This window comes from Atractosteus spatula, chromosome 21 (genome assembly GCF_055471065.1).
Source record: "Atractosteus spatula isolate fAtrSpa1 chromosome 21, fAtrSpa1.hap1, whole genome shotgun sequence".
NCBI lineage: Eukaryota > Metazoa > Chordata > Actinopteri > Semionotiformes > Lepisosteidae > Atractosteus > Atractosteus spatula.
This window is the reverse complement of record NC_142726.1, coordinates 14629184-14649185: the sequence shown is the minus strand read 5'-3', so window position 1 is coordinate 14649185 and position 20002 is coordinate 14629184. Positions and strand designations below refer to the sequence as shown.

Sequence of the window (20002 nt, the reverse complement as noted above, 5' to 3'; positions counted from 1 at the left end):
AGAATTACAAACATACTGCACATCTGTCCTCATTAGGGAAACAATAATTGCTCGGATAAATGTACTCGGTGCAGCAAGAAAAAAGTTGACAGGCAACAAAAAAAAAAAGCCAATCTAATAATGGCAACCTTTATTGTTCCTCTTTAAATCAGCTTTTGTGAAGTGTTTTTCTGGCATTAATTCTCACATTTGTTATCAATTGAATTATTAAGCTGGAGACCTTTTCTTTCCCGTTGAATACATACTGATTTGTCCAGGCCAGTTAATCTGCTAATAAAGAGCCCTTCTGAGCTCCGACAGGTTTTTTTTCTTTGAACTGAGGGGAAAAGTTGTGCACAGAACTCCAGGCAGGTGGGCACGAAAAGACTGATTCTGCAACTATGACAACTCCAAAATGACACAGGGGAAGGGAAAAAACAATCCCAATATCTCAAAGTGTTTTAAGGAGTTCTCATCAGCCCGCTAGCAGTAGGCTTTGACCTCTCCATGGTGCCCTGACACTTTGAGACCACTGGGTATGGGTGTTAGATACAAAAGCACTATAAGCCTGGGAGAGAGCAGCTGTTACATGTATATACACAGGGCAGCATTATAGTCCCAGCAATTAGGCAGAGGCACTGCCACTGCTACACTGCAAACTTCAAAAGGTTTCTAACTATAGAAAGCAGAAAACCACCCTATAGTCTTATCTTATTGACAGAAAAGAGGTCCTTTGCACTCTCCAATAAACCTACAGTTGACTAACTTGTCTTAAGCACTCATTTCACATCTAACGCATATGAAAAATGTGCTTTTACATTACAAAACCATTGCCTCTTATTTCATGCGATTGTTTTTATTCATCTTCAGAAGAAATGTGGTTGGGAAAGTGCTGACATCTAGCGGTGTGAATTGTCCCAACAGGACCTGTACGCTTTACTTGGTAGCAGAATGCTGTGCAGATTATAGGAGTAAATAGATCTTCATGGAGTTGTTCTTGTTAAGGCAGGATAAAAGTCAGGCTCCCCCTCTGGGGACACAAAGTCAGTGAAGGTGTCAGGAATGACAGGGAAGGAAGGTAGTCTTACTCTGTGCTTGCACCTTGCAGTACCATTCATGCAGCTAACAGCTTTATCCAAGTCAGGGTCACAGATACACCCTGGATAGGATGCCAGTCCATCACAGGGCACACACACTGACACAAATAGACACACAGACACACACACTCATACCAGGGCCAATTTTCCCACAAACCAATCAATCTACCAGCATGTTTTTGGACTGTGGGAGGAGATTGGAGCACCCAGAACAAATATGGGGTGAATATACAAACTACATGCGGATATAAAAACTACATGCCGATACTGTAGCACCCAAGGCCCAGAATTGAAACCCATTGCAAGGCAGCAATACTAACCACTGCGTCACCATGCTGTCCCCCTGCAGTGGCAGCCATTCATTTTCAGTGACCTGTTTATCCCCAAACAGTCAGGGTGAGCTGAAGCCCAACTCAGCAGACACAAGACACAAGACGGAGTTACACTGGTCCATTGCAGGCTGGCACACTCACGGGGACAATCTGGACAGGTGGTCCTTGGTGGTTCACATGGTCACAGGGGACTCTCTGGCAAGGATACGTCTCTGTCTCTTACTGTTAGATGATTAGCCAGCAGCCATATCACCCTGCAACTCACAACTGGCAGCCCACTGAAGCTAAGCAGGTGTGAGCCTAAGGCAACTAAGGTTGCTGCTGGAAGAGGTGTTAGTGGGGCCAGCAGGGGGCGCTCACCCCCCTGCTGCCCCAGTATAGTGATGGGGACACTATACTGTAAAAAGGCGCTGTCCTTCAGATGAGATGTAAAACTGAGGTCCTGACTCTCTGTGGTCATTAAAAGAGCTGGGGTGTTACCCTGGTGTCCTGGCCAAATTTTCCCCCACCCTTTACAAATCATGGCCTCCTACTAATCCCCCTCTCTGAACTGGCTTCATCACTCTGCTCTCCTCCCCACTGAGAGCTGGTGTGTGCTCAGTGCCATCTAGTGTCTATATACAGTAGGCAGCACAAACATTAGATCGCCATGTATTGCGGGACTCTTATAGAGAATTGCTTTGACAAGCCAGTCTCTTATTGTTTGTTATTATTTTTACAACCATGCAAACTGAGAAAACCTGTTGTAATGTAAAACAATGAATAGAGCACATTCAGGGCTATTCTGAAAGGGAGAGTGCCAGGAAAATGAAGAGGAGCTGGGGGAGGATTCAAGTAGGGAATTTAATGAGTTTTATAACATGGTAAGAAAGGCTGACTTGCCTTGGGATTTCTCAGTATTACATTTTATGGAAGGTTTCACAAAATATTTCAAAAGAAAAAACCGCCAGATTGTACTGACACCAAATACATTGAATAGAAAGTATATATTTAACATAATTTAAAGTACATGTTAAATTTTGTATTGCTTTGGTGAGACAATGACTAACTTGGGTCTGTTAGCCTATTGATATGCTAATCTTTTCAAGGGTACATGTGAATTTGTTACTCTCCTTTATTACTCCTAAGTAGGAGGAGAAGTCTGTGACAGAGTCGTAGAGAGATCATGAGGACCATCCCCAAATTTCATCTCCAAAGAGGCCTTTTGTCTTTTATTATCAGAGACACGTGGAAAAGGATGGAGAGATCACAAACAACCTGTACAGGTGGCCCTGCATTCAGGAAATAACCTGTTTTTACTGCTGCACAGGTGCATTTCAACAGTAACGCCTGAGAATACTGTGATGACTTTCATTTCAAGTCTCCTGGCTGTACAGTACATCCAGCAGTGTAGTGTGGCCTTTCAAGCACACTGATGTTGATGGGGAAACGTTCTACAGGGTGTCTGGTTTACATAGGTGAGGAGACTGGGATTGGATTGATTGATTCTGAACCATCAATTTGATACACAGATCACAACAATAATTTATCTATTGTGGTTTCATTAAGTAAAAAGAAGATGCTTCAGCCTCCCAGCAAACAAACAAACAGACAGACATCTTCCCAGAAATCTCCACCATCTGCGTGTATGTGCATCAGCAGGAGAGATATTGACTCTGATAATGGATCTCCCTGTGGTTTCTTTGATATACTAAACCTCACTACCTCTTGGCTCCTGGAACCCCATCCTGTGATATGCTGAACAAATTAGATGACAACCTTGTCAATCCAGGCCGCAGCTCACTAACTCTCCTCTCTCATTCTTTATTACACGTTTTAATGTAATAAGATGTGTAATAAGGAGATTGTATAGCCTAGTCTTGTATAGTGATAGGGACACTATACTGTAAAAAGGCGCTGTCCTTCAGATGAGACGTAAAACCGAGGTCCTGACTCTCTGTGGTCATTAAAAATCCCTGGGCGTTTCTCAAAAAGAGCTGGGGTGTTACCCAAGCATCCTGGCCAAATTTCTGCCCAGCCTTTACAAATCATGGCCTCCTAATAATCCCCCTCTCTGAACTGGCTTCATCACTCTGCTCTCCTCCCCACTGAGAGCTGGTGTGTGATGAGTGTTCTCTGGCTGCCATCACACCATCCAGGTGGGGCTGCACACTGGTGGTGGTGCAGGGGATCCCCAATACCTGTAAAGCTCTTTGAGTGGAGTTTTTAGGAAGTACCATATAAATGTAAGGAATTATTGTTATTGTTGTTGTTGTTGTCATTGTTGTTGTCCACAGTAACAGACAAAGGAATATATATATATGATGTTCCCTTTTCTGTCAGTAGGTTTTACTACATCTGTATTTTTATCATCATTAAAATGTTTTTCAAACCATCTTCACTTTCTATTTTTGATTTTCGCTGTAGTTCCACATGAAGGGACTGTAGCCAACTGAACCACACAGCACTATTAAAGGTGCCAGGACTCCTCTCTCCAAAACAGGCTCTTTGTGTCACCCTGAACTACCAGTGCACCCACAGACCAGCACAGGAAAGTTCTACTGCTTTTATCACTCGAACAGGTACAATAAAAACACTACTTTTATTGTCTACTTAAGTAAAACTGAAGAGAAAAGAAAACAAAAAGTATCAGGAAATGGAGACACACCCCAAAACAGATGACGTTCATGGTCCCCAGTAACCAACACAACCCCCCCCAAAAAAAAATCCGAAAAACCACTCATCCATATCAGTTCTGTCCAGGTGTCTGATGCCCTGGCTGGACAGTCCCAGACAGGACGTCCCCTCATACTCTCACTACCCTTGTAGTTGTTTGTTTGTAGTTGTTGTTTGTTTCTCCACAACAAACACTTGGAAACACTGGGAAACACTAGGAATACTGGGAGGAAGAAGAATTGGGGTCCTTCACTGACTGCTCTCTGTCGAATCCCCCTCGACTCCTACTCCTCTCCCGTGTCCAGTACTTTCCTGCTCCCCACTCCGGGCTTATATATCACCGTCCTGGCTGGAGACCCAGGACTGTCCTGGTGACCACTGGGGTAGGTGAGACCTAACGAGTGGGGGCTAATGGAAGAGGTGTTAGTGGGGCCAGCAGGGGGCGCTCTCCCTGCGGTCTGTGTGGGTCCTAATGCCCCAGTATAGTAACGGGGACACTTTACTGCAAACAGGCGCCGTCCTTCAGATGAGACGTAAAACCGAGGTCCTGACTCTCTGTGGTCATTAAAAATCCCAGGGCGTTTCTCGGAAAGAGTAGGGGTGTAACCCCGGCGTCCTGGCCAAATTTCCCATTGGCCCTTACCAATCATAGCCTCCTAATAATCCCCTTCTGTGAACTGGCTTCATCACTCTGCTCTCCTCCCCACTGAGAGCTGGTGTGTGGGGAGCGTTCTGGTGCACTATGGCTGCCGTCACATCATCCAGGTTGGGCCGCACACTGGTGGTGGTGGAGGGGAGTCCCCATTACCTGTAAAGCGCTTTGAGTGGAGTGTCCAGAAAAGCGCTATATAAGTGTAAGCAATTATTATAATTATTATTATTAATTAAATCCAAATTCCAATTCAACAAGGTTTATTGGCATGACAGATAAATTACAATGTAGCCGAAGAAGATACAATGCGCTAACACAGCAATTACAGGCAGCACAGACTTTTCACTGGACATTTACATGCAACTCATAAGACATTAGCGAACCGAGTGTATGATTCTGACCAGGTGTCATGGTGCTTTCTCACTTCCTCCTGTCTCCTGTGCTTTGTCCCCTTGTCCCAGGGCCAGTCCAGCCCAATCAGCGTCCTCACACGGTCTGCTGTGTCACCACTGACTGTGTGGTAATTAACAGGTGCCCAGGCAAACAGGCCAACAGGATGTCATGGTTCAATCTTTGTCGATTGTTAACTGCACTACTGTTTAGGCTGGGAACACTTAGAGACTGTGATTAAAACAGACACACAAAAGGAAAAAAACACAAACCAGTCCCTGACAGATACGCTGGCAACTGCATGCCTACATATTGTTAATATAGCCCCAAGCCTCTTTTATCACTTCTTGACATTAACATTTTCCTTTAATGAACATAATATCAGCAAGAGGAAACAATAAACCCTCTTGGGCAAATTGTTGAAGGATTATCTTATCAAACTGTCAGTAGGAAATTCAGTTTTGTCCTTCTCCTTAAAGCAGTCTTCCTCTAGACCCATGTGATAGGGCAGGTCTGCTTAATGAAGCACCAGTCAGGAAACAGATAGCAGTGATAACCTTATGAAATCAGAGCGCTTGTTAGGAATGCATGGTGCTTTGCATTACAAAGGGCTGTTACAGGGGTCGTACCGTATTCTGCCTTTACAGTGTTGTGTCACTGTTATTTTACTGTCTTCTGTGATGCTAGCCCACATACACAGGAAAGAAAGGGAAAAAAAGTGTAGACAGCGAAAATGTTCCACACCAGAGTTATGAAGTGTCTTTCCATGAGTAAACAGACATAGCGGCAATTGTGGACTTCCTGGAAAGCGGGTCTTTCAGCTGCCGGGTTCTCGGTAATGACTCAGTGAGGGTGGGCGCAGATTACCCACTCAAGTCGTCAGCTGACACACAAGGCTCAGCTGGACACAGAATGCCCCCGCTCTGGAGAGAAGGTACAATTCACTGTCTTACCGGAGACATGTCTATCGTCACCAGTATAATTGCACTCGTACCACACACTATATTCCTTTAAATTAAGTGGAAGTTTGCATCGGATTAAACAGTGCGTAGTGTCTCAAAAGCAATCTTTCGTGTGCTGCAGAGCTCCGGCAGGAGGCGTGTTTAAAAAGAGGGCAAGAGGCGTATCACACACCTGTTCATCCACAGACACTCACTTGGATCCGCCCTGAATCCCTTGTTTAGTCCAATTAAACATTCATGAAAATTCTCCAGTCTTATGAATTATAGCGCGTTTATTTCCAATATGTCATCTACACAACTGCACGCTCACTGTAGAGCTCCGGTAAGACCCGATTTTTGATTAGTCGGAGAAGAAAGATTTTCTGTCCCTTAAATCTTTTGTATTTAATCGTTGGCAATTGTCATTCCCTTCCCTTTATCGATTCAAAACGTGGAGGACAGAAAGCTAATGCATTTCTATGATGAAGGAGTATCCCCGTCTGAGTCCAAGTAAACAGAATTCAGTCTAAGTAGCGTCTCTGAAGTAAACCTCTAACGTTTTCGCGGACATGCAAACATAAATGAATGAGGCGGAAAAAGGCTTTAGCATTAATGAATATCGTTTTGTGTGCTTCCACAAACCAGGGGACACCAAGGTTTGTGGTGCTGAGAACTGTCCTCTTCAGCGACCGTGTGGGCCAGCGGGTTGTGGATGGTGAGTATTGTACAGGAGGAATCAGGAAACGTGAAGAGGGTTTCTCCACCTTGTACACATTTTCTTAGCATTTGCTGAATGATCTCCAAACTGAAGTTAAGTAATCGCACACAGTGGGAAACGAAGGGCAGCTGTTTTTCAACCTCAGCTGCTCCATAGATGAATTTTGATTACAGGCCTTGAAAGTGTAGAGCTCATCTGCTCTGATCTCTCCCTACTCATAATTATTGTTATTCATTTGCAGGGAAATATGTGTAAGGTATAGTGCTCTAACAGAAGAACAGCAGACAATAGATCTTGCCAAATATTAACACCAATCCTTGCAAAAAAGAAAGAGTTTTGTATTGTACAGGCGAGTGCGAGACTGAAACTGTTGGTTACTGAGGTTGTAATCGGACTTCCACAGTCAACAAAGACGGTGTTATGTTTTAATGGAACAAGTAAAAGGTTTATTCCATGCTGAAAAGAAGGAAAAAGAAAACAACGTTTCGGCCGTGCAGTCTTCTTCAGGTGTGAGTTATATTGCCTGTGGCCACCCTCCACTGCCGAACCCCACCCACAGGCGCGGTTTCAGCGAGCGAAGTCTTTCCGGGGGGGGGCGGCTAGCGTGACGTCACACGGAGGTGTCGCTGGGTTCAGAGGTCTGGCAGGCGTCCGGATACGCATCTGGATCCCGAAAACAGCACCGTCGTTTTGCGGTTAGGAAAAAGCCAGTTAAAAGTCTACCGTTTTAATTCAAGTGTCTCCGGCAGTGCAGAAATAAAAATATAATATCGCCCTCAATTTCTTACTTGGTGCTGATTATATCTATCTTCAAAACTGGAAAAGTGACCAAGGAAGATGATGATAAAAAATAATAAACTTTATTTATATAGCGCCTTTCAAAGTGGCTTCTAAAAGCGCTTTACTGAATAACAACAACAACAACAACAACAATAAAAAATACACAAGATAATCATAGATTATTATTTGTAAGGGATGTATTTACAAGTAGTGTGAATTAAGTGTGTAGTGGATGAATTGAGCGACTGTTTAAAATGTGTTTAAAACGTCCATCAGAAGCACTTGTGCAATCCAGAGACCAACTAACCAAGGACAGCTAACTTTTGTGGGAAAATGTGTTTTTGAAGGAAACTTACGTCGCCTCTGTCTCATGCCTGTTACAAGCGCAATTAGATTTAAATTTCAGCTGGGGGTGGAAGGGATAAGATCATTTTTGTTTTCCATAAAAAATACATTTGTTCCACATTCAGTACAAGGGCTTTTTTTTCTATCCCCAGTTGATATTCCAGTTGAGCAGGCTGATTTTCAATATTCTGTGGCCCAGTCAAAACATTTCTAAAAAAGAGTCACACATTTTAAATGGTACAGATACAACAACGGTTTGTAAAAGGAGAAAATACCAGAAGTCCAAGACGCTTAGCAATACTATATTTTAAATAAAAATATAATTAAGGAGGTCACTTAAGTTACCAGTTTATTTTCCTTTTTTCTCTCTCTCTCTCTGCCTGAAACAAAGTTGTGAGGGAAATTACCCAGAACTCATTTAGAGACTTGAGTTGCAGAAATCTGTGTTCCGCTAGTTTGAGAGCTGGCTGTGCTTAGGGGGGGAGTTTTTATTGTCTCTGCTTCTTTGTAGAGATCATAAAGGAGGCTAGGGCTCCTGAGGAAGGCTGTAATGATTCCTGTCAATTCAGACTTATTCAGTGCAAACTTTCAAGCTCCGGGTAATGGGTGGAGTTGGGTAATATGGTAATTTCCTCTGGAGGAAGTGACCAAACTGTACTGGAATGCAGTGAGAGATTTTGGAGTTTAGCTGCTGTGGCAGGGAGTGCTCACTGAACTGTTGCTAAGAGTTAGCAGGACTGAGCTACCGTTATCTGTGGGGAACGAAATGCCCCATTTTACAGTGGTACCAGTGGAGGATAATAGCCAATCAAACTATGACAGTTTGGAAGGGATCAACTGGGTTGACTACAGAGATACGGGGCAGGCTTACCCAGACAATAATGACACAGTGAGTTCTGATGGTAAGTTTCAGACATTTTGTTTCTGAACTCTGTCGAGAATTTAAGTTTTATCTGTAATTCTCACAATCTGAACAGAAAGGATTTTCCTGGGTTGTGTGATCAATGCAGAAAGTAGCCTGTCATCTGTCTTTTTGTTCTTCAGCTCCTATTCACAATGATTGATGAAAGTTACACACATTCTTCATTCTGTATTGATGTAATAGTAGCAATTAAAAAACAGATAGTTTATTGGTTTCACTTTTTCTTTCATGGTTAATTCCTGAGATCCCCTGGCACTCCAGTCCTTTGTATGGCTTCATGAGGTCTATGTGGGCTGGTACTATATTAGGGAGCAGAACCAGGCAGTGACAAAACAAGTCTTTTCTAGTGCAGACAGATGGCAAAGTAGTTGTCTGTCACAAAGACATAACAATTGGACAGGGGAGGGGGCGGGGTGGGCAGACTGTCACTATCAGATCTTCCACAAATCTCGCACAGAGAAGACAGAATCGCTGTAAGCAGACAGAGAGTTTGTGTGCCCCCGTAAGCAAATGGTGAACGTTATTTCTGCAAGCTGCCTTTCTTTGTCATGGCTTGATTTAAGAAGTGCTACGCAAGCGGTTTTGCTGGGAAGTTACAGTCTTCCCTTGTTAGAGTCCAGGAAGAAGTCGGCCAGATCCGCAGCCACTCCTTTCCAATAGAGAAAGGAAAGAGTTTGGAACTGCAGGGTAGGATTTCAGTGTGCCAGTAGAGCATTACTGCACGGTATCTTTCAGAAGCATTATTACTGGGGGATCAAACGGCACTTTAGCTTACAGATAAAGCAGTAACACAGAGTGCTGTAACTTACCATTAGGGTATGTCTGACATATTAGTCACTGCAGGGTGCTCCATTCAAGCAGTAAGGATGACAGCAAGGATTATATAAGAAGAGTGGAGACGGAAAGTTCCAGTCTGCTTGGTCTTGACATCTGCTCACTGCCGTGAGGCATCTGGGCCCAGTGCCCACTTGCATTTGTTGCTAGCTTACTGTACACCGAGCCGCTGTTAAGACGCTTGAGGGGTTGAAACGTACAGCCGAGCGAAGATACTTGTAGCAGGAACTTGTCCGGATAAAACTCCGCAAACCGAGCACAGCTGTTCTGCACAACTGGAAATGTTTACTGTAATAAAAAAAGAAAGCTCTGTAATGGAAGAAGACTTGAGTCTGCCTTAAAGTGAAAACAAAACTTTGCATAAACACTCTGCTGCACAGTCACTAAATCCCCACTGCCCAGATTTCTGTACTCAAAGTTTGCACTGTTTTGTAAAGTAGCCAAGCGCAGCAAAAACAATAACATAGGTTTCTATTTTAGACACTTCCTGTACCCACTGCATCCTGTGCATTTTCTAATAATCTGAACTTGAATTATTGTTTTGAAAGTGTTTGTTATGCTGGTATTTCTCTATCCTAATTGGGAAGGTAATTTACTGGATCCATGCATTTTGATTTCCTCCTTCATAGTCTGGCTGACTCTTGCCATGCAGTTCTCTTTGTGAAGTTCTGTGTCTTCCAGAACCAGACTTGCTGAATTATCTGCGGCCCAGGTATGGCAGGCCAGGAGTCACCCCATTCTGATCCAAAATCACCTGGTCTGGAGCTTGAGCACAGGGTGATGAGTGGTTTGACCTCACATGGTGAACACAGGAACACTACGCAATCCCGATCACCAGACTCTCTCTCCGGCCCAGCTCCTGGCCAGCCACACCAGACCCGAGCTTTTTTTCCAAGCCTCTAAACATTTCTTTACAAGAAAGAAAAGTAGAATAAACTTGAAGATGGACAGAGCTTTTGAACAATTCTTGGCACAGAAGTGTTTTGAATGTCACACAAATAGAAGATTGTTTGTTTTTTTTCTCAGATGCATTTTTGTTCATTGCAGGTGTTACTTAGTAACAGTATGGTAGGGCATGGGAATGATTATCTCTTTTGAGAGCTCCTCTGTGCCCAGGCCTGAACTGGGAAACAGCTCCAGGCCAGCTGAATTTTTTTGAACTCTTGAACAGAGTAAATGGTGAGCTGACTAGATCTGTGTATTCAAAATCGTCAGAGCTGCTGGCAAAGTCAACCCCGCGGTCCTCTTCAGAATGAGCAGTGAAAAATCAGCCAGAGAACAGTTGGAAACTGCAGGGAAATGCATTTAAAACTGAGAACAGGCATAGCTTTACACATTTGTACAACAACCACCATGTTGTTGAAGGTAATATCCTGGATTCAATCAAGAAATGGCTGGATCAGTAAGCTACTAATATACAGGCTGGATGGGATGTACCAGATAGCCTCCAGTCGTTTGTAACTGTTCTTAGGCTTTTAACACAAAGAAAATTGACTGGCATTTTCCTAGGTGGTGGAGGATCCTGGAATCTGCGGATCTAGGACCAAGTGGAATTGAGCTCCTGTGTGTGTGAGCAGGTCTTCATCTAACACTGCATTATTTTCTGTCGACTCCGAGCAATAGCAACTACAAAGACCGAACTCTTCCCTTAGTGTCCTCTAGCTTTATTGAAGAGATTTTGACAACTGGCTGTAAATAGAAAGACTGGCTGTCGTTTGTGTGTACAGGTGCAGAAGTGAGGCTGAAAGGCGAAGGGCTGAGTTAGTGCAGACTGAAGACCTGTGTATATCCCTGACAGCAGTGCATTCGGAGAGATCAGGAGGTGGGGAGAGGGTCACAGTGCTGACGTTGTTTCAGTCTCAGGAGCCTGTTCGCAGGGCGGCACAAAGTGGTGATTGTGCACTTTCGACCGTGCAGTGTTTACTGAAGCCATCGACACACTAACACTGACCACAAACCTGAGGAATCAGGCATGTTTCTTATAACTCCTCAGTTCTGCATTTTTCTGTTAAAAGTTCAATACAGAGGTGTCTGTAGTGTCCAGTACTGTTAGGTGGTTAAGATATTTATCTTATTATTTTCTGAGTCTAATTATGAGAAATGGAGATTCTAGGAGGGTAAATATGCTTTCACTATTGATATTTATGTACTGTAGTCAGATTAAATGTTGGAATGTTAAATACTGGTAGTAGTTGGCACAGAAACTAGTAGTCAAGAGACCACTTACACCAATCCCGAGCAACTGTTGTACTATTTGTCATATTTATGATTTTTATTGATATAATTTTCTGACAAATTAAAGTTTTTTTCTTCATAACTGAACTCGGAAACTCAAAAGGCCATTTCTTTTTCTTTTTTACTACACGTGACATGGCCTTACATTTTGAAAGCTACCAAAATAAATAAGGTAAGCCGTACGTGCTACAAAGTAAAAGCCTATATGATTATAAGAAGGGCAACTGATGAGTCCTAAGGTCAGCACAGTGCACAACATCATGGTGACCATGAAGTTCACCAACATGCTGTTTATGTTTCTAGCATTTAATGACAGATGAGCACATTTATTTTTAAAAAACACTTTTTAAACCTTTATTGTACCTTGATTACATTCCTTACAAATCTTTTAATGAAAGATCCAGCAGCTGATTGAGGCATTTTTCTTATTCAACAACTCTATACTGTGTGAGTCAGGAGTGTCAAACTCCAGGCCTGAAAGGTCTTGTCTTCCTGGTTTTTGGTCCAACCTGAATAGTTAATTTAACGATTAACATAATTATTTTCTTAATTAGACATATAAAACATATAAATTAGACATTATTCTTGAGAGCAGATTACTGAAAAGGCAATACAGTAAAAGTATAATTCTCTATAAAACACTTTGAAGACAATAATCGGACAATCAATGGAGACAACAGGCCCCCTCTGTAAATCTGACAACCTTGTGTGGGTCTTTAAGAATATAGCGTCTCACAGGGTCACAGTGCTTTGTTCTGTCTCCATTTGTGTTAAAAAGTAATGACTCCAAGCATGATTACAATTCTGCTGATAACTGAATAATTAGAAATAACTATGTAACCAAGAAACGTGGCTGCAACACAAACTCAGAAAACAACAGGCCAGGGCCGCCCTCTCCTGGCCCGGGAGATCCAACCAGTCACCTGGGTCCTCCACTGCTGGACCCCTGTAAGAGCCTTTTCCAGCTCTTCAGGTGCTGCTGCTTTAAAGAGATTTAGAAAACCTGCCGCTACAGTGCTCCTTGCAGGACCAGGATCAGACAGCCCATGTCTGACACCCCTTCTCTAGTGGCTTGTAACTGGACCATCTGACCAATTTGAAAAAAGCCAATTGATCCAAATAAAGTAGTGTTTGATTAATACCCTTGCTATTGTAATATTGTAATTTTTCTGTAAAACAACAGAGGTGTTCTGATTGCCCACAGTAATCTTTTAATTAATAATAATTCCTTACACATATAGCTCTTTTCTGGACACTCCACTCAAAGAGCTTTACAGGTCATGGGGATCCCCTCCACCACCACCACCAGTGTGCAGCCCCACCTGGATGATGCGACGGCAGCCATAGTGCACCAGTACGCTCCCCACACACCAGCTCTCAATGGGGAGGAGAACGGAGTGATGACGCCAATTCAAAGATGGGGATAATTAGGAGGCCACCATTGGTAAAGGCCAATGGGAAATGGTAAAGGCTTTTGGCTCTTCACAGTTACTTGCTAATTCAGAAACTCAGAAACTTGCATAGGGTTGATGCCATTGCCAAAGCCCCTACAACTGTTAAAGATAAAATCAATTAGTCTGTGACTACCAGCTCCACTGAAACAAAACTTGAAAAGTGGATATCCAAAACCAGGGATGGGATTTCTGTAGATGGCCATTTGTTTAAAAGTTAAAAAGCTGTTCAGAAGTGTATGCATACAGTATATATTTCCAAGATTTATTTTAGAGAGCTCCCCTTAACCAGTTCTGAAATTCAGTTTCCACTCGTGTTACTTCTCCTCCATTAAACCTGTTGGAAGCCAGACAGAAACAGCTCAAAATCAGCAGGGCTAAACATTTTCTGTTTTTTTTTTCAATTGTTTTTTATGAATTTTAGTTTACTTCAAATTAGTATTTGACTGCCATTAATTTGGTACAATAGGAAACGTAGCAAGAGAACTGAGAGAAATTTTCTTTCTTTAAAAAAGAAGCCCCTTTGTATTTCAAAACCAGGCAATAAGTCCAGTCAATCACATCATTATTACTTCAATTAATTTACAAATCCATCTCGAATAAAATAAGCAGACCCAGGAGGTCAGCAGGGCAGTAATACTGAATGAGGCTTTAAAAGGAAATTAGTTTGAACATTTTGTCCTTGAGAGTTAGCACGCAACATCGCTCCTTTGGCAAGTAGTTTCTGTTGTGGTTTCTACTGTAAGATGGGCAGTCATGTTTTTATTCTGACTGTGTGGTCTTTTTCTGTCTCAGTACTCTGGCGCGGACAAGAACAGGATTTATCTTTTAATAAAACCGTTGCGCACTGCATGCACCTAGAACACTGCTGATGGCCCTGCGTTCAGTGAACTCCAGACCTCACGTGAACGTAATGACAAGCAAACAACCATAGGAAAAACATAAAAGAACTGCTCCAGAAGTCTGTTATTGCAACTGTAAAGGCTTATTAAATTAAGAAGTATCCACAACTTTCAGCCCCATTAAATTAGCATTTAAATCTTACATTTGACTCCATGGCTCCTCAAATATCTCTCTTTTTTCAGTATGATAGTAGTTGACAAAAAATAAGCATTACTTATTGTAAAGCAAAGGCTAGGTAACTTGCATGGCCCTAATACTTTTGTTCTCTACTAGACTGGTCATTTAAAAGTGAAGTTTACCTGTGAAGATCCTCAAGTTGTTCCTTGTGGATGCTCAAAGCTGCTCGAATGAAATGAAACATAACTGGTTCCAGACCTGCGTATCAGATCTGTATGATTTATGGATTCTTTTAACATTACATTTTAAATAAAAGGCTTGTGAGTTAATCCTCTCTCCCTCCCCTCTTCTAATAATAAAAACAATAATAAAATATGCTATTCCTGCAAAGCTCTCCTGGAAGTATTTGACTAGGATTAGTGTTGGAGAAAGCTATGTGCCAGTAGGCAGTGAGAAGTGTAACAAGCTTACTAGAATTATTACTGCTTAGTCTTAATTCCATCTTAAATGTTCATTAAAAAAGAAAGACCTAACATTTAGGATTAAATAGGCATTATACTTGAGTCAACAGAGCACTAAATTGTTTGCTATAGCTAATCAGCTTTTCTGAATTTAGATATGTTGCAGCTTTCTCAAGCATGACTAATAAAGATGGTCAAATGGAGTATCGCATGGCCTTAACGAAATGAGGTGAAAGAACAAAAAACATCCATCCTTTAACAGATGCCACAGATGCCCTCTTTATTGCTATCACAGCAGCACACAATGGAGAGTAATCACCTCAAGTGTGTTCTGTGCAACAGAAGAAACATATTGCTTAGGAATGCAAATTCATAAAGTACAGGTTTTGTAGGCAATGCAGACTAGAAGACTTTATATGACACATGACATAGGTCAATTTATTAACATATGTCATGAAAAGAGGGCCTACTGTGTGAAAGTAGCAGGCTAGCAGAGTGTGTGGCCACCACTGGAAGAAACTGTACATCTGTGACACTTGCTTTGCACCAGGTTGCAGGTACTGTCTGAAGATTTCTGTCCCATTTCTCTCATACAGCCTGGACAAGCAGTGCCGGTTCAGTGATCCCTGAACCCTAGATTAATTGCAATGATTCTAAAAGCATTTAACAGATATCCAGAATCTGTACACTTAATTTTTCTAAAAGCATACAGTGTAAAAATATGGATAACTTTCTTTGAATGCTCAGTATATGTTAGTGTCTCACAGCACAGTTTGTGAAAAATGTTGGGGATAGATGTGACCTTGTGTGCATTGAATCCATCAATCAAATGTTATTGTAAATGTTTAGAGCCTTTTATCTCTTTGTGTTTCTTGCATCCCTGAGTCTAGTTTTTAACTTGCTTCTGATCTAAAGCAGTAAGGTCAGAATTTTTCAGGCTGGTGACTATTGGACACTCTTCATCCACAGATATTCAGGAGTGCATTGTGCTCATGCTTTGCTTGTCTATGAAGTTTTCCTTAAACATAGCTGAAAACTTTATATATGTGACAACCAGAGAGTTGCTCTGGGAGTACAAGTGCAGCGTTTGTGTTCCCTTCTCTGGAAAGAGCTTGGTGGGACTGCAAACAGCTAGACAGGACTCCCAATGCATAGCAGTTTGATCCAGAGAAGATCTGCTATGCTGTACTTGCTTGTACAGAAAGACTTACAACAGTATGCAGGCTGGAACTTGTGAAGCCTGGAGTGGATTGAATTGTAGTGCATCAGGACTTATATTTGGCAGAGCAGTTTAATTCTCATTCTTCTTTTGAGTTGAGTTTTATTCAAGAAACGAATTGAGAACTTCAAAACACTCATGATAAATTTTGTATTGTATGAAATACAATGTATGATTGTATGAAACTTCTCTGACTGACCTCTCTAATATTAAGCAAAAAGTTTGCTGTCAGTTTCAGGGTATTTAGAACATTGAAATTTGGGGGCAACCTACCTATTCATAAATACAACCCAGTAATCTCAAGACAGACCTAACTAACAGTTTTTCTCATAATATCTGAGCCTCTATTCTTTAAAATAGTGCAGCTTTTTTAGAGAACAAGTGTAAATGTATTGTAGCCAGTCAGGATCACTGATCAAGCCTGTAAGTGTTTTTGTGTTGCAGTGTTAATGTGCTGCAATTCTCTGTGCTTAATTGTTTGAAATAATGTGGCATTAAGCGCTAAACATAGCGTCTCATACCGTCTGCCAAGTAATTTGACTGTGTAATGTGTGATAAGACAGATTTGGGTGGAAAATTGTGCTGACGTTCTTTGATCTGCGCAGTGAAAGGCATTCCTGAGGAGGCAGCGCTGGCTTGTTCGGGCTTGTCATTAAACCCCTTTCCTCTCGGCTGATGAAGGCCCGAGCAGTGGGAATCCAGGAGTCTGGTTTTAATAACCTTGCAATCTGCTGTTTAATTAGAGGCTTGAAGGACCTGGACACAACCGACACTCCTGTGTCTTAATGTACATGACCTGTGCTGAGCCACTTCTCCAATGAACGCAAGCACCATGCAGCTTTTGAAGCCTTAGCTGGGGAACAAAACAGTCTACATATTTTAATGAATTGACCCATAAGATTCAGCCCCCACCACCACCGATTCCTTTATACTTTATAATTAAGCCTCCAAATTCCAGGAGTGACAGAACGTCGCATTGACTGACTCACTGAACACATTATGTTTTAGGACAATAAGATAATGTATACCAACAGAAATAAACAGTATTAGCAACCACCCCATCTAATGATAAATGATTTATTTCTGGACAAGCAGGACCATCATGTGACCTTTACTTTGGGTGTCTGCTTTCTGTTAAGATGCGGAACACCAGCAAGCCTCACCTACAGCTGTGGCTTTTGGGGATGCAGTACTTAATAATCACAACAGGGGGCAGCATCTGACAATTTTTATGTTGTGGTTGTTTTTCACAATGGTTGTACAGTGCCAGTATCACAGCATTGTCTAACCAATATAACAGTTGGAAACTTAAAAAGTCATTCAGGGTTTTTTATTATTTTTGCCGAAACAGAGAGCATGGTGAGTGGAGAGCTGTGCTTTCTTAAAACTCAGTAAGCACGCAGGGTGAAGTGTTTGATTTTGCTCACCTTTGAGTTGGAAGAACCGCTTGTCTGTCAGTTTGTACCAATGTAGGACACATCAGTAAATAAACTTTGTAAAATAGAATGAGAGAATTCATGGGTAGGGTAACTAGGAGACAGCCTAAAACCCATTTTCTGTGCAGATTTTACAAATACTAATTCGGTTAATCATATGTATCAGTCATAGCAGTCTCGTGGCATGGTGCATCTGAAGTCTACCTTCTGTGTAACTTTTTACCTTGTTCAAGGCATGCTCAAAAAAAGGAAAATTAGACGTTTCGAGGTGTACATCACTGAAACTCCCTTTATTACTTCATAATAGCAAAAAATACAGATGGAGGCAACATACTTGGTGTTTTTATGTATTTAGCTTATTTTTATGCCGATAGATTTCGCTTATTTTTCTCTAACAGTTGACGACGCTTGTCAGCATCTTTCATGTTGATATTCCTGTAGATTAAAGGAACACCCTATTACAGTCTGCTACACACCAAGCAGCCTGCTTTGCTGTGTTAGGAGCGCACAGCTTGGTCCCAGCTGCAGTATAGGAATCCTCTGACACCCTCTGTCCTCCCAAGAGAATCCCGATTGGTCTCTACAGCAGCTTAATTCCATAGGAGCTGAGCTGCGGGCAGCTGGGTGAGTGCACACTGCCTCTGTAGTAGGACGCTGGAGCGCTTTCCCACTGCAGCAGGGCATCCAGAACTCTGCCCGACTATGTACTGAGCACAGCTGGTCAGCAGGCAGGCGAGGAAGGATGGTACAGGAGAGCAGTATCAATGGAAAGGCAGCGCTGAACTCAGGTGAGTAGCAGCCATGACTTCTCCCTGGTCTCTCTGAAGCAGCATCGCGTTGCCGGGTGATGGACTGTAGTGGGACAGGCGGCTGTGGTGCTGACCGGGAAGGTGGTCGCTGACTGTGGTGTTCCAGATTCAGACAAGGGCTTGTTTCTTACTATTGTAAAATTTGCCCTGCAGACAAGGTCCTGTGGTGATCAGTGATAAGCAAAAATAAGGGGTTATTGAGATTTGGGATGAGGTATATTCATTTTTAATTACTATAAATTGCAAAACATTTTAAAGACTGGGCATAGAAAGTCCGGCACGAGGAGTCTTCGGTCAGGTGAAAGATCAGATCACATGGATGTTCTTGTGTGTTGCCAGAATTGTCTGTTGGCCTAACGGAGGCATTTTCTAGATATATGTTTTTAAGACTGTAAGAAATTTTTAAGCTACCATTGGAAATTGCAGAGGCTACAGCAGTGGTTTTTCAGAATCTTCATTTTCATCAGACAAGTGTCACTTGTAAGGTAGCAGAGCATCCTTAGCTGAGGTAGATTTCAAAGCTGATAAGCATATGAGACTTTCTTCAATCTTTTAGAATATCTTTGCAGAAATAATATATTTGTATATATATTGAATGTTTGGTATATTTGTCTTAATATGATTTATGTTTCCTTTGGCATATGAAGTCTGTTACGTCTGTGGTGATTTTGGCTAAGAATTTCTTTGAAAACACTAGAAGTATATTTAAAAATATTGTAATGTGTTTTACCAAAATCTGAACATATGCAGATACATTTAATACTAGATGTAAAGAGGACTTTTTGTGCTGATTCGAATTTCATTGCAGGTGCAGCTTTGGAGAGGATTGGAGAATTAAATTTGTTTGCAGTTATGCATCAAAGTCATGATTACAAAACTTTCTAACATTTCCGGAGTCTGATGCTAGTCAGACAATGTGTATGTTAAATTAAATTTAATTGGAAACCAAAGTTCTTAACCTCTTCTAGGAAAGACATTTAGTGTTTTTTGACTGAGAGTTTGAATAAAGTATGTAAAAAATACTAAGATAAGCACAATTAATTAGTCATCTGAATATTTAATCATTTTGTGCTGATTTCATTGTAATTTATTTAATTTTTTAGTAATTTAAATTTTAGTTACTTGATTTTTTAAAATAAGATTATTACATTTTCTTCTTTAAAGAAGGGCAAAGTAACTGAGGGCAAACCATTTCTTACCAATGAGTTTTGAAAATATGAAAGTCAGATTTTCTTTAATGCATCCTTCAAACTTAAGGAGTACTGAGCTTTGTTTTGACAAAGCCTAGAGTGTCCTGTTGCTGCGAATATGACATAGGGATGCTCAGGACCTGAAAGCTGTCCCGACTGCTTGACAGTCCCAGTTTAGATAAGCTTAGCAAAAATAAAGTAATTGTGCTGTAGTTCTGTTTCTGAGAAGCTAGCAGACTGTCAGCCATATAGACTGTGTTCAATCTTTAGATTGCAGCAAACACAAGCATTTGGTTTAGATCTCATTAAGGGAAGGAAGGAATTCTAAAACATGGCAGGTTAAAAGTGGTAATTGGTGGTTTGCAATGTTGCAAAAGCACGGTACAGTGCCACGCAATATTGATCAGAGCCGTATTATCGTCATGAAGTGCAGGAAGCTGTTCCTCACAGAAGTGCTGTCAGAAGCCATTCGCTCATGCCACACTCCAGCTGTGAGACTTTGGTTTTGGGCTCTTGCAAATTTGCACAGTTACACT

General features: G+C 41.7%; 1 protein-coding gene across 1 annotated transcript in view; it reads left to right on the top strand.

Annotated features, from left to right (window-relative positions):
• Nucleotides 1–8558: 8558 nt before the first annotated feature.
• slc12a4 (solute carrier family 12 member 4) overlaps nucleotides 8559–20002 on the top strand; it is a 34433-nt gene continuing 22989 nt past the window's right edge. The window contains exon 1 of the mRNA XM_088938600.1: nucleotides 8559–8791. Within this exon, the coding sequence (XP_088794726.1) occupies nucleotides 8656–8791 (136 nt within the window). The 5' untranslated portion in view covers nucleotides 8559–8655. The remainder of the gene's footprint in view (nucleotides 8792–20002) is intronic.